Source organism: Diachasma alloeum, unplaced genomic scaffold, assembly GCF_001412515.2.
Source record: "Diachasma alloeum isolate Michigan unplaced genomic scaffold, Dall2.0 Dall_scaffold_00203, whole genome shotgun sequence".
Lineage (NCBI taxonomy): Eukaryota > Metazoa > Arthropoda > Insecta > Hymenoptera > Braconidae > Diachasma > Diachasma alloeum.
This window is the reverse complement of record NW_021680368.1, coordinates 2,211,570-2,225,810: the sequence shown is the minus strand read 5'-3', so window position 1 is coordinate 2,225,810 and position 14,241 is coordinate 2,211,570. Positions and strand designations below refer to the sequence as shown.

Here is a 14,241-nt window from a genome sequence, read left to right as displayed (position 1 = left end):
GGGGGGGGGGCATGGGAGGGAGAGGGGTCCTCCGACCTACATCAGCCAGTTATTATCAGGGCCATCGACACGAGACGACTCCGGTCAAAAAATTGTGCCGACTCTGATGGCAATCTCAGGTCACAACGCCAATGTCTGGAGAAATTCTTGCATGGGACATGATGAAGACATTCTCATGGTAATCTGTTTGTTGGATCTTGCGGTGAGGATTTATTCGGGGATGTCGTGATTCGGGGGATCACTGTTCGTGAGGGGTGATTATAGCGAGTCAATATTTAATGTTGTTTCGTCGTTCTATTGGAGATGGGGATCAATTGAGAGCGGTTTGTGTACCTGGTCGACTCGAATTTCATGTTATTTTTTTGCGGATGTCTGGAGATTTGGGGGTTGAGTACGAGGATTGGGTGGTGGAGGGGATGTTTTTCAATTTTAGAGGGTAAAAATTGAAATTTCAAGAATGGTTTTGGGATAACTGTAGGGAGAATGGTATTATTGAATTCAATTCAAAGGGAGAAAATTATGATGATTGAAATTTTAGGGGAAATTCAACGGGATTTCAAATTTTTGAGTAGCAAAAAGATGAAAATTTTGGAATTTACTTGAATTTCGCATCAAAACATCAATATTCATTATCAAATGATGTTAAATTTTGTATGTATCATATTTATCATTTTTATTGATTTTCGTAGAATAATTGATCTAGAATTTTTAATTTCTGTTCATTTTTCCATAAAATTGCGAATTTTCAATGACGAAATTCCTTGAAATTTTATTAGAACTGTCAGTTGATGCAAATTTACAAAAATTATCCCGAAAATTTCAGCTAAGAATTTTTAATAGAGCTAAACGTGAATATTCAGTGCCAAATTATGCGCAATTTTCAATGAAATAAAAATTTAATAATATATTCATCAGAATTTTCCTGATTTTTATTATTTTTCGTCAACTAATTGAACTAAAATTTACATTTTCCCGAGGTCTTTTCCCGAAATTGGCAATTTTAAGTGACGAAATTCCTCGAAAAATCCCAAAAAATATCACTTAATAGAAATTTCCAAGATATCACCCGGAAATTTCATCAAAAGTTGTTCACCATCGCAACATTTTCCGCGTAAATGTCATACCCGATAAGCCCACATCCACTTGCTCCTCACTCTCAAATTACCTCGGAATCCTCCATCCCTGGAAATGGATTAATTTCAATTAAACAAAGGCCAAAAGCCCAGAAGTTGCTACCACTTGATTAGCAGCTCCTCGCAATATGTAATTGTTTGAAACTTCGAAGACCAGGTCACTGGAGAACGCCAAGTGTAGTTCAGTTTAATTAGCAAAGGTACGTTATACCCGGCATTTTCACCATTACTCCCCGCAATGCCCGGACGAATATGTGTTACCGTTTGTGAGTGACTGTATCTCGTTGCAATTATCAAAGACGAGATAAGCAGTCCGGGTTATCCCAGAGGACAGTGCAATCCCCCCGAAGTAAACCTCGTGAAGCTTGAGTTACAAGCTTGACTCAGTTATTTATACTTCACCTTTGAAATCAAAGCTGAACCGCGAGATAATCCCATCACCCGAGAAAATTGCATCTAAATACGTAATTTAATCTGGGAAATCCAATTCTAAAAGTATTCCTGCTGATCTCACTTTTTTCCCCGGTATTATTTCTCTCATTCACGCGGACTAATACAGCCGAGAGAAGGCGATAGCCTGAAGGCGGAATGAACCCAGTGTTAATTCACCCCTCTGCATCGTCCAATCAAATTTCCCGTTGTGATTACCCCAACAGCGCATAGTTTCCTGATTACGTCAAAATTGTCGTCTACTACAATGTAGAAACATGCGGCTAATATTAGCACATCCAACGTGTACTCATCAACCGATTCCGGATGACTACGATCATCTGTTGATAGTCGTAGCAGCCTGATTGCTGCTATAATTACGGACCGACGTAACTTGGATGTATTATAATACGAGATGACTCTTCCCGGAGGGACCGTCTCAAATAATATAACCATGCGAAGTGACCACACATCTTGCTAAAAACCAAGTTCAATTGCTCGCACGAAAGTTATCTTACTTATTCACCTGGTGTCCAATAAACCAATAATTGTCATCGAATCAAGTGACAAGACTTCAACAAAGCATCATTAAGAAGACTGAAAACCTCACCTGACATAGAAGTGTTCATCCTCCTCGAACAACTCATCATCAATAACCGACAGCTGAATGGTCTTCCTAGTCTCCCCAGGTTCGAAGACAAGCGTGCCCTTGGCACTGACATAGTCAGATCCCGCCTCAGCCGATCCGTCCTCCGTGCAGTAATCAACAGTGCATGGCTTACTGAGATCTCCACCCACCCTAGTAACTCCAACTTCAAAAGTCCCAACGTTCTCCATAACGGTGTAATGACCAGGATCAAAGAAAACTCTGGTTGCATTGATGTGCTCAATGTCAACGACTTCAGCCTCAGCCCTCTGCAGTTCAGCCTTGACCTCGCTGAGATCGCTTTGAGCGCGTTCGCTGATTTTCCTGCTGAGATTGCCAGCGCCAACCATCTTCCTGGTGGCCAACACACGATAGAAGGCCCTGCTCTTGGGTCCTTTTCCAAGGACCTCCTCATGGGCCATCACCTCGAGCTGCTCCAGAGGTAGAGTCGGATGTTTCTTCCTGAGTTCTCTCAGTGTCTTGATGTAATCCCGCCTGGTCTGCTCGAACTCCCTGGCCTCGGGGCCCTCATCATCAATCCGATCGACAAACAAGTGCGGTCCGTCGTGCTCCTTGATCTCCAGCTCAACCCCACCATCGGAATCACCAGCCTCCGCCTGCACGATGACCCCTCGCTTGTTCATCCGATAGCCCTTATGAAGATACTTGTAGATCAACAATCTTCTGTCAGCTACCCACGCTGTCAACACAGTAGCCGGGAAGAATGCAAATGTAAGTATCCCCTCCCAGACTTCAAGCACACCAGGAGTCGATACCGATAGTATTATGTACAGCCACACATAAGCAAAAATACTCCACGTAGCTGTTACAAAGAACACCCTCAAGTGCTTTATCTTTCTAGTCTCTCCATTCGGTATGACAAAGACACACAGGGCTATTATAACGAACAGATTATAGGCCGCTGAACCAACAATCGTGCCAGGCCCCAAATCGCCAGCTTGAAAATCCTTCGCCCATATTTCAATTATCGACAGAAGTATCTCAGGTGCACTGCTGCCGAGTGCCATCAGTGTCAAATTGGCCACAGTCTCATTCCACACTCGAACGATTATGATCTGGGGCTCTCGTCCCGGTCGATGGACCAAAAGCTCCTTCTCCTTGGAGGTGATCACCTCAATTGCTGCCATGAAACGATCGCTTATTATCGATACACCGATGAATAGATACAGCAGGAGAAAGAAGTACGTTGTACCGCGCAGAATAATGTCAGACAGACTGATGTTTTCTTGTGAGCCCCAGATAGGCACCACGAGGCCCGGTGTACAATTCGTGTAGTATTCGCCCATTGTCACTTCTTCGGAAGTTCACAGGTTCGTCCAGGGATTCATCACCTCCCGGTATCACTCACTTCCATGCTTCTTCACCAACTTTAACCAACTTTTGTGCTGCACAACGGTGGAGTTAGCTTCTCTTCCGGCTTTTCTTGCTTCGATTTAATTCGTTACTCCACGGCTTGACAGCCCCCAGATGATTCACCACCCCACTAACACCCGCCGATTGAACCACGTCTGCATGTCAGCGTCAGACGATTAACAACTACCGATTTAACTTTTTGAGGTAATTAGAGTTGTTTTGATCCATCACGTTCACTCACACACACGTTATCACATGAAAATATATCACGCGTTAAACACATCAGACGGTGGCACAATCGCGTACGAGGTAATACTGACGCGAGGAAGACCGGCCGTGGGTGAGCAAGCCGGGGCTCTTCGTTCCACTCGTCTCCTCTCTTCTTTCGCGTTTCACAGGGGGAGGGGAGGTAACTGGAGAAGTATTGGCCATCTGCTTATCAGCAGCAGTTCTTTTCCATGTCGAATGAGGAAAGTATCTGGGCGAGATGTGGCTTTGGGTCATGACGAGGGTCACGGGGTTGGGTGAGGAGTCAATTGTCCATCTGATGCCGTCAAACATCAGCCCAAAAAATGATGGATTTCGGTCGGGGGACGATTTCTTCGAGAGAGAAGTGTGTTTCTGTTCCACTCGGACTTGTGCCAGAGCTTTAGACTCTATCGCTGTTCAACCGCGTCCCTGCCAACCCCTGGCGCATGCCCCCTAGACTCTTGCTTCGCCCTTACTCTACTCCACCCCAGACACAACGGCGAGCCACGAGCGAGACGCTCCCGCCCATCCGGGGGATGATGATGATTTTTCGATTCGTGGATTCACCACTCGCGAATCTCGAGGTTCGGTAGAGGCGGAATGTGGCGGCTGAGGTAAATGATCCTACGCTCGGGTAGCCAAGGTGAAATGTTGGACATCATTAGTCCAATATTTCTATTGAAATGAGGGTAAAGATACGATGTTTTGAATTAGATATCAGAAAGTAAAAACGTCAGAATTACAATTCACTTATATTAATCATGATAATTACTGTTTTTTAATAAATAATCGTCCGTAAACGTGCAGAAAAAAACGTACAGAAAAACCTAAACGTAACGTACGTTTAATGAAATGTCATTCAGGTTTAGGAAAATGTAATTTACGCATAAACAAAACGTCTTTTATGTTTATCAAAACGTAAATTACGTTTTATCGGAAATACGAAGGAAATCATCGTAAGTTACGGCGTTTTTAAGCGTTATTTGCGCTTCAGAGAGTAAAAAACGACTTCTTCAACGTGATTTACGTTTAGGTTTTTCTGTGTGAATTAGATCATCACTGATATTTCAACGACATCTAGAATTTTCAAACTTATTGCAGAAATTGAGCATCACATCCAACTGAATTTCCAGTAGATTGAAAATTTAGAGAAATTGTTGATTCAATTTTCAAATTATTTAATCATTTTCATTATCATGTAAACCTGGAAATTGCGATTCTATTGAACACTCCAGCATTCAAATAATTTTTCAATAACAAAATACTTGAAAATTTCGTGTGAATGAATGATTGTTAAAAATTTCAAGATTTATTATTTGAAATCTCAAAAGTAATTTTCTAACAGTGTATGCGCTCAAATAATTACAGAAAAAAATATGTAGTAATAACAAAAAACTTTTTTTGTAATTAGTTTTTGTAGATGAGATATCAATTATTGATACTGATATATTTTTCATTTCCTTTTAATCAATTGATAGTTGTAATTTCTAGAGAGGAATATTTAAGGCGGACGGAAATTGACAATTTGGAATTGGGTGAGGCTGGGGGTTCGGTAATGATGGCTGGTCTTTGCTTTTGGGAATATGTTTCCCTTTTGGGAGCTCTTGGTGTGATGGATTAGCCGGAGGGCGATTGTGGCGAGGGCGGGACGAATGGCAGGAGTTTATGGAGATTGCGGATGGCTTGGTGATGGTTTTTAGGGAGGAGGTGGTCATCATGATGATTGGCTTGTGCTGTTCATCAACTTTTATTGATGGGGGGGTTCTTGACACTTGCCTCGTCTCATCGAGAGGAAACAGCAAGGGGGAGGGAGGCCGGAGTTGTATAGGGTTTCATGTATTTCTTTTTCTCGGAAAAATAACTTCTATTTGCTGATTTAAGATGAATTTCTTTGTTTTTATTTGGTTTTTATTTATTGGTACAATCAATTTGTTACATTATTGAGAATAAATTTGGGTCGAAAAATGTTTAAACTTGACAAGAATTTTTCTATTTATGGTAACTTCACGGAGAGTAATACTTTAGAAAAATTCTGGTGCTGTCAAGGTGATATTTCTAGGGATTTCTGATAAAATTTCCGAGAATTTCGGTGAAAATTGCAGACAAAATTCACTCAATAAAATTTCCAGCGCCGGCACTAGAATTTTTGGAAAATTCTATGGAGATTACTCTAGGAATTCTAAGAGGATTCTATTAAAATTGTACAGAATTTTCGTTGAAATTCTATTAATTTTTTGCGCAGATTCTATTAGATATTTGATAGGAAAAAGTCAATAGATTTCGATTTCTCTGTTTGAATTTTTCACTTGAGATTTTGTCTATTAAAACTATTCGCCACGGATTTTCCAAGTTTTTTCCGTTATATTTTGTTTTGTATTGTATTGTAAGATCCGAGTGGAAAAAACTGCAAAAATTTATGTCCAAGTATTCTTGTAGAAAAATTGAACTCTGTTGACTTTTTTATATTAAATATCTCATTGAATCAGTGCAAAAAACAGACAGAATTTTAACGAGAATTCCCTGGAATTTTAATAGTGTCCGCAATAATTAAGCAAAACATGAAGTATCGTTAGACAATTCTCTGAAATTGGTGCTGATCGCTACAGGCAAATGTGCAAAACTACTCAAACCAGCGGTAAATTAACCAACGGTTTACCCCCGAAATTGAGGATTTCAAGTGGAACATAATTATTGCTTGAAGTAAACCAATGCTCCGCCGTCTGATGCTTAACCAAGACTCCCGTCGTCATCTCAGCGATTCCATTATATTCCAACTTAATACTCTTCAAATTCGTAAAATTACAGAACGTTCTCTGACTGCTATTCTGAATCTTGTTTTGACTTACATCCAATTCCTCAAACATTCTCGAATAACACCAATCTGGCATTCATACAGAAATATCGAAACAAATTTCGTTCTGCAAAACATAATTTACATTTAGTCTGGTGGTTTTTGTTCGTGGTTTACGCCTCACTGAGTGTATTTCACGCTTAAAGTAGCTCTAGCCTTACGGTAAATTTAAAGATTATTGAAAACTGAAAAAAAAAATGCAGAAAACTCGATTAGATTCGGAATTCTAATTTTTTTCTCGATTTAATTATCGTTTTGGTTTTTCAAAGAAGAAATGTTTAAAAATCAGGATTTAACCCAGTGTCTTATGTGAGAATCAACATTTCCATTGTAATCAAAGATTAAAATCTAATTTTTTTCATTAGATGTGAAAAAATCAAGAATTTTTTTGACACCTCATAAAAAATAATTCACCGTTGTGCGAACAAGTTTTATTATTTACTTATAAGAGGGAAATATTTGAAAAAATATCAATATTTTGCGAAATTTAATTTAGATAATACTGACTGGGTAGGAATTTTTTCAAATTTTTTCCCTGGAATTTAGTTGAAAAATTAAAAAACTGAAAATATTCAAAAGTACAGCGTAGCCCGGCCGAAGGATAGAGCTACTTTAAGAAATCTGAAATTAAGATCTTAATTGAAACTTATTTAACGATTTTCTTATGTGTAATTTATGAAAAAACCATATATATCTTGTGATACCTGGACTTGATACCTGTGGACTCGGCAGGTATCACAAAAAATCGGATGTGTTACACGTGCGTCCGAAAAAGTTTACGCACTAGTGACACAATATACTATTACGCTTGAAATAACTTTTTTGTAATATCTTCTTGAAATGTGCACCTTTTGAAACGGTGTAGTGTGTGTAAAGCGATTGTTTTCCGCACGGCTTTCGAACTTTCCGCACTCGTGCACAAAAACAACCACATTTTCCCGATCACCGTTCCGAACAGTGAACTTGGCAGGGATCACAAAAAATAGGATGTTACACGTGCGTGCCAAAAACTGCATCTTTACACAATAGTAACACAATATACTATTTTTATTTTCGATAATGATCAACTTTAAATAAATTTTTGAGACAAAATCAGTAGCGAAGTGGTAAAACTGTTCAAGTTAATTTTGACTAGCGGCCAGTTTCCAATGAATATCTCGGAATCTAAGGGAGATGGCAAAATTTTTGTTATAAACTTTTTTGTAGAGCCAATTGAGAGCTACAACAAATGTAATTACGAAAATTTCTCTATCTCCCTTAGATTCGGAGATATTCCTCAAAAACTCAACTGGAAGATAAGTCGATTTGAACCGTTTTACCAGTTCGCTTCTGAAATAATGAGTGGAATCGATGTCAGCTCACAACGAGTTATCTCGGGATGTCCCGAAATTGATGGAGATGGTAAAGTTAGTCAGAGACCTTTATTGTACTAATAAAAATGAAGCAATAAAAGATAATGACTAGTGAGTATAATAAGAAAGAAACAATGGAAGTCAGAATATGGGGACCAAAAAGAGAGGTTCGGAATAAAAGGATTAAAAATTAAGGATCAGAAAATGAGGTTAGAATATAAGGGTCAAAAATTGGAGTTCAGAAAATAAAGGTCAGTAAATGAGGGTGAGAATATAAAGATGAAAGAATCCGGGGATCTAAGGGTTAGAAAATAAGGTTTCATTTTCTGACCCTCATTTTTTGACCCTTACATTCCGACCCTCATTGTCTGACCCTTTTTCTCTAACGAGATCGAACGCGCGCTGTAATTGTAACAATCATAATTGAAAATCTCAAAATTAAATTAATCATGAATTAAATTTGCTGCCTCAGACGACTGGAACCAATGAGGAATATCGAATTTAAGAATGTACTACAGCCATTCGACAAAAATTCACGTTTTTTTTATTTTTCTGGGAAATTATTGATTGGATTGACGCGAAATAATATACCGGTTTTGCATTTTATCATTATTGATTAACTCACGAAGTTTCATTTTCCTGCATTTTTTCTAAAGTTTTGTGAATTTCCGAAGAGTTTTTGAAAAAACGCAGGAAAATGATTTCACGATCATGAAATTTCGTGAGCCATTAAGTAACAATGAAACGCAAAAATGGCATATTTTTTCACGTCAATCCGATCAACAATTTACCAGAAAAATTCAAAAAACGTGAATTTTGGCGAAAAGGGTATAATACACCCTTAAGTGAATGTTCTTTCTAGAATAGGACTCTCACATTGTGATGCTCAATTTATGGCCCCCATATTCTGACCCTCTATTCTGATGCTTATTTTTGGATTCTTATATCCTAACCCTCATTTTCGAAAATTGAACATTTTCGTGTTCAGGGATTGAATCAGAGCTCGAGCACAACGGACTCCCTTTTAGTTTCGACCCTCCCCTCCCCCCTCCCCTTCCCCTCCAATACCTAAAATGCTGCTTTAGAAGAGATTCTCTTTGTTTTTGGCCATTACTTTTAATTAAATAATCGTAGATTAATGAATTGCCTCTAAGCTTGATAGATACATCGAGCGAATTGGACCTTCTTTGAGCAAATTGCCGGGGTACTATTTTTCTGAGCTTGTTCCATGATACATCCACTGTTCTTAATGACGGCAGCATCTCGAAGATGTCACTCTTTATCTCAACTATCTTATTATTTGACAAATCAATATGTTTCAAATGTTTCAAGTTACAGAAGTTTTGCTGACGGATACTCTGTACTGCATTGTGACTCAAATCTAATTCTTCCAAATTGTCGAAATGGCATAGATCGGGAATAGCCATCAATCCATTATGCTCCAATTTGAGAACCTTGAGAGCAAGACGAATTTTCGAGGACACCTGCGATGATAGCCATTTTTTGTATCTGTTCCATGATAAATCCAGTGTTGTTAATGACGGTAGCATCTCAAAAACTTCAAGTCTTATCGCAGCTATCCCATTATGAGACAAATTAACATGTCTCAAATGTGTCAAGTTGCGAAAAGTTTGCTGAATGATATTCCGAAGTGCGTTGTGACTCACATCTAATTCTTCCAACTTCTTGAAATTGCGTAAATCAGGGATATCCGTGAATGAATTATTCGCCAAATTGAGAACCTTCAGGCCAAAAGGAATTTCTGTGGACACATTCGATGTGTCTGGATTTTTCAAGTCCACTGAATTTTCACTAGGCCCTCGTTGAATTCTTGGAAAAATCCAATATGAGGGAAGTTCAGTGAGCTGGTTCGACGAGATATTCAATGTTGTTAATGAGGGCAGCATGTCGAAGGCTTCAGGTTTTATGTGTGTGATCTTATTGTATGACAAATCAATATGTTTTAAATTTGGCAAGTCGATGAAAATTTTCTGACCGACATTATGGATTGCATTGCAACTCAAATTCAATGTTTCCAATTTTTTCAAAGTGCTTAGAATTGGAATCTCTGTCAGTACATTATAGTCCAATTTGAGAATCTTTAGACTCTCTACATATTTGAAAACCCTCTGCAAAATTCTCGATATGTTATTGTTCGATAAATTCAAATATTCCAGATATATCTGATTATCCATTGAGTCTATTCCCAATTTGGATATGTTGGCAAAAGATATTGATAACTCCTGCAGATGAGTTGCCGTCCTCAACTGTACTCCTTGAGTACAAAATTCGCTAGCACACACTTGGCCCAATGAATTATGATCTAGGTGGAGCACTCTGAGATTCATCAGCCATCCAGTCATAAACGTCTGCAGACGATTTTTATCAAGATATAAATGAGTCAGTGTCTCTGGAAATGTCGATAAAAAACTTGTGGATGTAAGGTTGTTGTTGCTCAAATAAAGATGAGTGATTTTGGGAAGAATGTCTGACCATGACGGAATCCACATTGATTCCAAATTATTTTTGCGTAAATATAAGTGTCTGAGTTGTGGAAATTTCTGTTCAATTTTCAGGGCGTAGGTAATATTTGTTCTTTCCATTGACTGAGACTGCATGGTGGGAATGTAAGGTGAATTTTCCAAAATTATACTTACGTCGTCCGCAGATGTATTTCGGGGGAGCTGAATTCCAGCAATGGTTTCATCGAGAACCAGAGTTTCTACAGATGGAGATGTGAAAAACGATAAAAGATTGACCGGCAGCACGTTCCCAGCCAAATTCAAGTATTTCAGATGTTGAAGAGCTCCGGAATCGCCGACTTTTGTAACATTTATGAGTTTATTCCACGAGAGATCCAATGTTGTTAATGACGACAGCTTATCAAAGACTCCAGGTATTATCTCGGCGATCTCGTTATGCGAAAAATCAATATGTGTCAAATTTGTCGAGTTACAGAAGGTCCGCTGACTGATATCATGAAGTGCATTGCCACTCAAATTCAATTTTTCCAATTTTCTCAAATGGCATAGACGTGGAATATTTTTCAATTCATTATTACCCAATTTGAGAATCAAGAGGCTCGTCAGATTTTCAAATGCTTGCCGAGGAATTCTCGATAAGTTGTTATTCGATATATCTAGATATTCCAAGTTTGTCAGATTCGCGAAAGGCGTTTGATCACTTCTTGATACTCTCTGTATATCGACGACTTCAGGTGTTATCTTATTGATCTGATTATGCGCCAAATCAATATGTCTCAAATTTAGCAAGTCACAAAAGGTGTTCTGAGAGATATTTTGAAGATCATTATGACTGAAATTGAATTCTTCCATTTTTTTTAAGCTGCATAAATTTGGAATATCTTTCAATACATTATTATTGAGTTTGAGAATCACGAGGCTCGTCACATTTTGGAAAGCCCACCGAGGAATTTTCCGCATATTGTTATTTGATAAATCCAGGTATTCAAGATTCATCGGATGTTCAACAGGCACTTGGTCACTTCCGGGGTTAAACCAATTTCGCCGAAGTTTTTTGATCTTGTTCCACGAAAGGTCCAATGTTGTTAATGGCGCCAGCGTATCAAAGACTCCATGTCTTATGTCAGCTATCTCGTTATGCGACAAATCAATATATTTCAAATTTGTCAAGTTACAGAAGGTTTGCTGATTGATATCGTAAAATGCATTGCCACTCAAATTTACTTCCCTCAATTTTTTCAAATTGCATAAATCCGGAATATCTAGCAACTTATTATTGTCCAATTTGAGAACCACCAGACTCGTCAGATTTTGGAAAACTCGCTGAGGAATTTCTGATAATTCATTATGCGATAGATTCAGGCGTTCCAAGTTCATCGAATTTCCGACGAACCCTCGGTCACTTCTTGCAACGAACAAATATTGCGGAAGTTTTATGAGCTTGTTCCACGAGAGATCTAATGTTGCCAATGACGCCAGCATATCGAAGACCCCAGATGGCATCTCAGTGATCTCATTGTGCGACAAATCAAGATGTTTCAAATTTATCAACTTGCAGAAAGTTTGCTGAGTGATATCATGAAGTGCGTTGCAACTCAAATTCAATTCTTCCAATTTTTCCAAATTACCTAGATCTGGAATATCTGTCAATGCATTGCCATCCAATTTGAGGACCAGGAGACTGATCAGATTTTTGAAGGACCATTCAGGAATTTTCGATAATTCATTATTCGATATATCCAAGTATTTCAAACTCGTCAGATTCTCCATTGCGTTGTTCTCCAATATGGACAGATTAGCAAAAGATAATGACAACTCTTGCAGATTGATTGCATCACCCAACCATATTCCTCGGCGACAAGCCGCCATTCCACATACCTTCTTCAATGGATTATGATCTACATGCAGCACTTTGAGATTTTTCAGCGATCCAGCCGTGAACGCCTGCAGACAATTTTTATCAAGGTATAAATGAGTAAGATTCTTCGGAAAGGGTGATAAGAAATCCGTGGATATAAGTTTATTGTCATTCATATAAAGATGAGTGATCTCCGGAAGAGTGTCTGACCATGACGGAATCCATACTGATTCCACATTAATTTTGCGTAAATATAATTCCCGGAGTTGTGGAAGTTTTAGGGAAATTTTCACTGGATATATAACCCATTTTCTTCCCGATGGGTCTGAATAAATCCAATCGATGTAAGGTGAATTGCCCAGAAAAAAACGGTATACATCCAGAGAATTTTTTGTGGGGTGATGAATTCCTGCAATGCCTTCATCAAGCACCAGAGTCCTTAGATTTGGATGTTCATAAGACGTTAGAAAAGCGGGATTGAGTTCACTTCCAGCCAAATTCAAATACTCCAAATATTGATCGTTATATGTGCGGTGATAATTTTTTCTCTTATTTCCCGCTAAATTTATACAAAGGAACGGTCCGTCCACATGTGATTCTCTGTTGGTTACGAAACGTCCGGTTGAAAGATCGAGGGAGTTACAGAAATATGGACAAACTGGTTTATAATCAGACGTAGATTTCACAAATTCACTAGTCACCAAAGAAAGTAGAGGAGTCAGTACCAGCAACACTTTACAGAGTCTCATTTTGCAATGCCGGAAATTCACTGATGAAAAGTTGACTCGCGCAGGCTTCTTGGCCAAATGACGCACGTATTCTGATTCAGGCCTTGGGTCTACCTTGAATTTATAGGCTGCCGCAATGGCCATTAGAATGCTCATGTGACGTCCTACAAATCTGTGTTTTACTGTTTACTTGAGTTACGAACACCATTTTTATCTATTCCCATACACTATTATTCATCTCCGCAGCTGTTATAGCATTTGCCAGAAGTTTCATAAATAGGTTTGAACTATTGAATTCAGAACCATCGAAAAGAGAAATTACGTTTTTGCATAATGGATTTATTCAGAGAATTTATTCAGAATGTTTTAGTACATTAGAGTACAGGGGCACAAATTTCATTTTCGACGAATGTGAAGTTTACAGGCCGAGCCGAAGGCGAGGTCTGTATTCACATTCATTGAAAACGAAGTTTATGCCCGAGTGGTCTATACTATTTTATGCCACATCGTGCGATAAACTCGACTTATTGCACGGCGTGTCATAAATTCATATCTAATAAATAGTTTTATAAATGTAAACAAATGCTTTCTCCATACAAGTAAAGACTTTATTCGTTAGAAATGTGGTATCATTGTTTAGATGGCGACAGAAAATAATTTATTGAAGCGTAATAATTCTTTGTTTGAATCGATTAAATTGTTTATTAATTTTTAATTGATTATCTACACCTGATGCGTGCACTATTGATTCCATGTGATTGAAGCTTGATTATTCAAATATATAAATTTCGAACAAAAATATTGTAGAATTTAATAGGAAAATTTCAAATAAAGAGTTCAACTTTTTTGATTTTTTTTTAAAGTTTGAGCCTTAAGGGTCTTGTGGAAAAATACATAGACTGAATGTGAAAGTGGCAGGCCGACCAACTCTGGGGAAAAAACCTGGCGTCGGGCCGACGTTGCCACTTTTTTTCCATAAATTAATTATTTTCCATTTATTATTAAAATTGCTTGTAAAAATTTGTTCATGCATGTAGAATGTAGGAAAAAAATTAAATAGTCATAAGAAATATTATTTGACTACAGAAGAATCTAAATATGGTCGTATTATTTAATTGAAGGGAACCGAATTTTCGTG

The 14,241-nt window shown here is 38.3% G+C and overlaps 2 protein-coding genes across 2 annotated transcripts in view; both read right to left on the bottom strand.

Moving 5' to 3' along the window:
• Positions 1-3,515, bottom strand: part of LOC107036006 (sodium/calcium exchanger 3) — a 66,026-nt gene extending 62,511 nt beyond the window's left edge. The window contains exon 1 of the mRNA XM_015253686.1: positions 2,173-3,515. Coding sequence (XP_015109172.1) covers positions 2,173-3,515 — 1,343 coding nt within the window. The remainder of the gene's footprint in view (positions 1-2,172) is intronic.
• Positions 3,516-5,755: 2,240 nt separating this feature from the next.
• LOC114841080 (chaoptin-like) lies at positions 5,756-12,600 on the bottom strand. The gene is made up of 3 exons (XM_029125949.1): positions 12,586-12,600; positions 9,182-12,461; positions 5,756-5,820 (listed from the first exon to the last, which is right to left on the bottom strand). The coding sequence occupies exons 1-3, from the start codon at positions 12,598-12,600 to the stop codon at positions 5,756-5,758; spliced, it is 3,360 nt and encodes a 1,119-aa protein (XP_028981782.1).
• Between the last annotated feature and the right edge of the window lie 1,641 nt (positions 12,601-14,241).

Bases quoted from the DNA above. Each gene is read 5' to 3' on its own strand.
- LOC114841080 (XM_029125949.1), bottom strand. The intron at 5,821-9,181 runs GCAATTCATTAA...TACCATAAATAG, and splicing joins TGTATCTATCAAGCTTAGAG to AAAAATTCTTGTCAAGTTTA.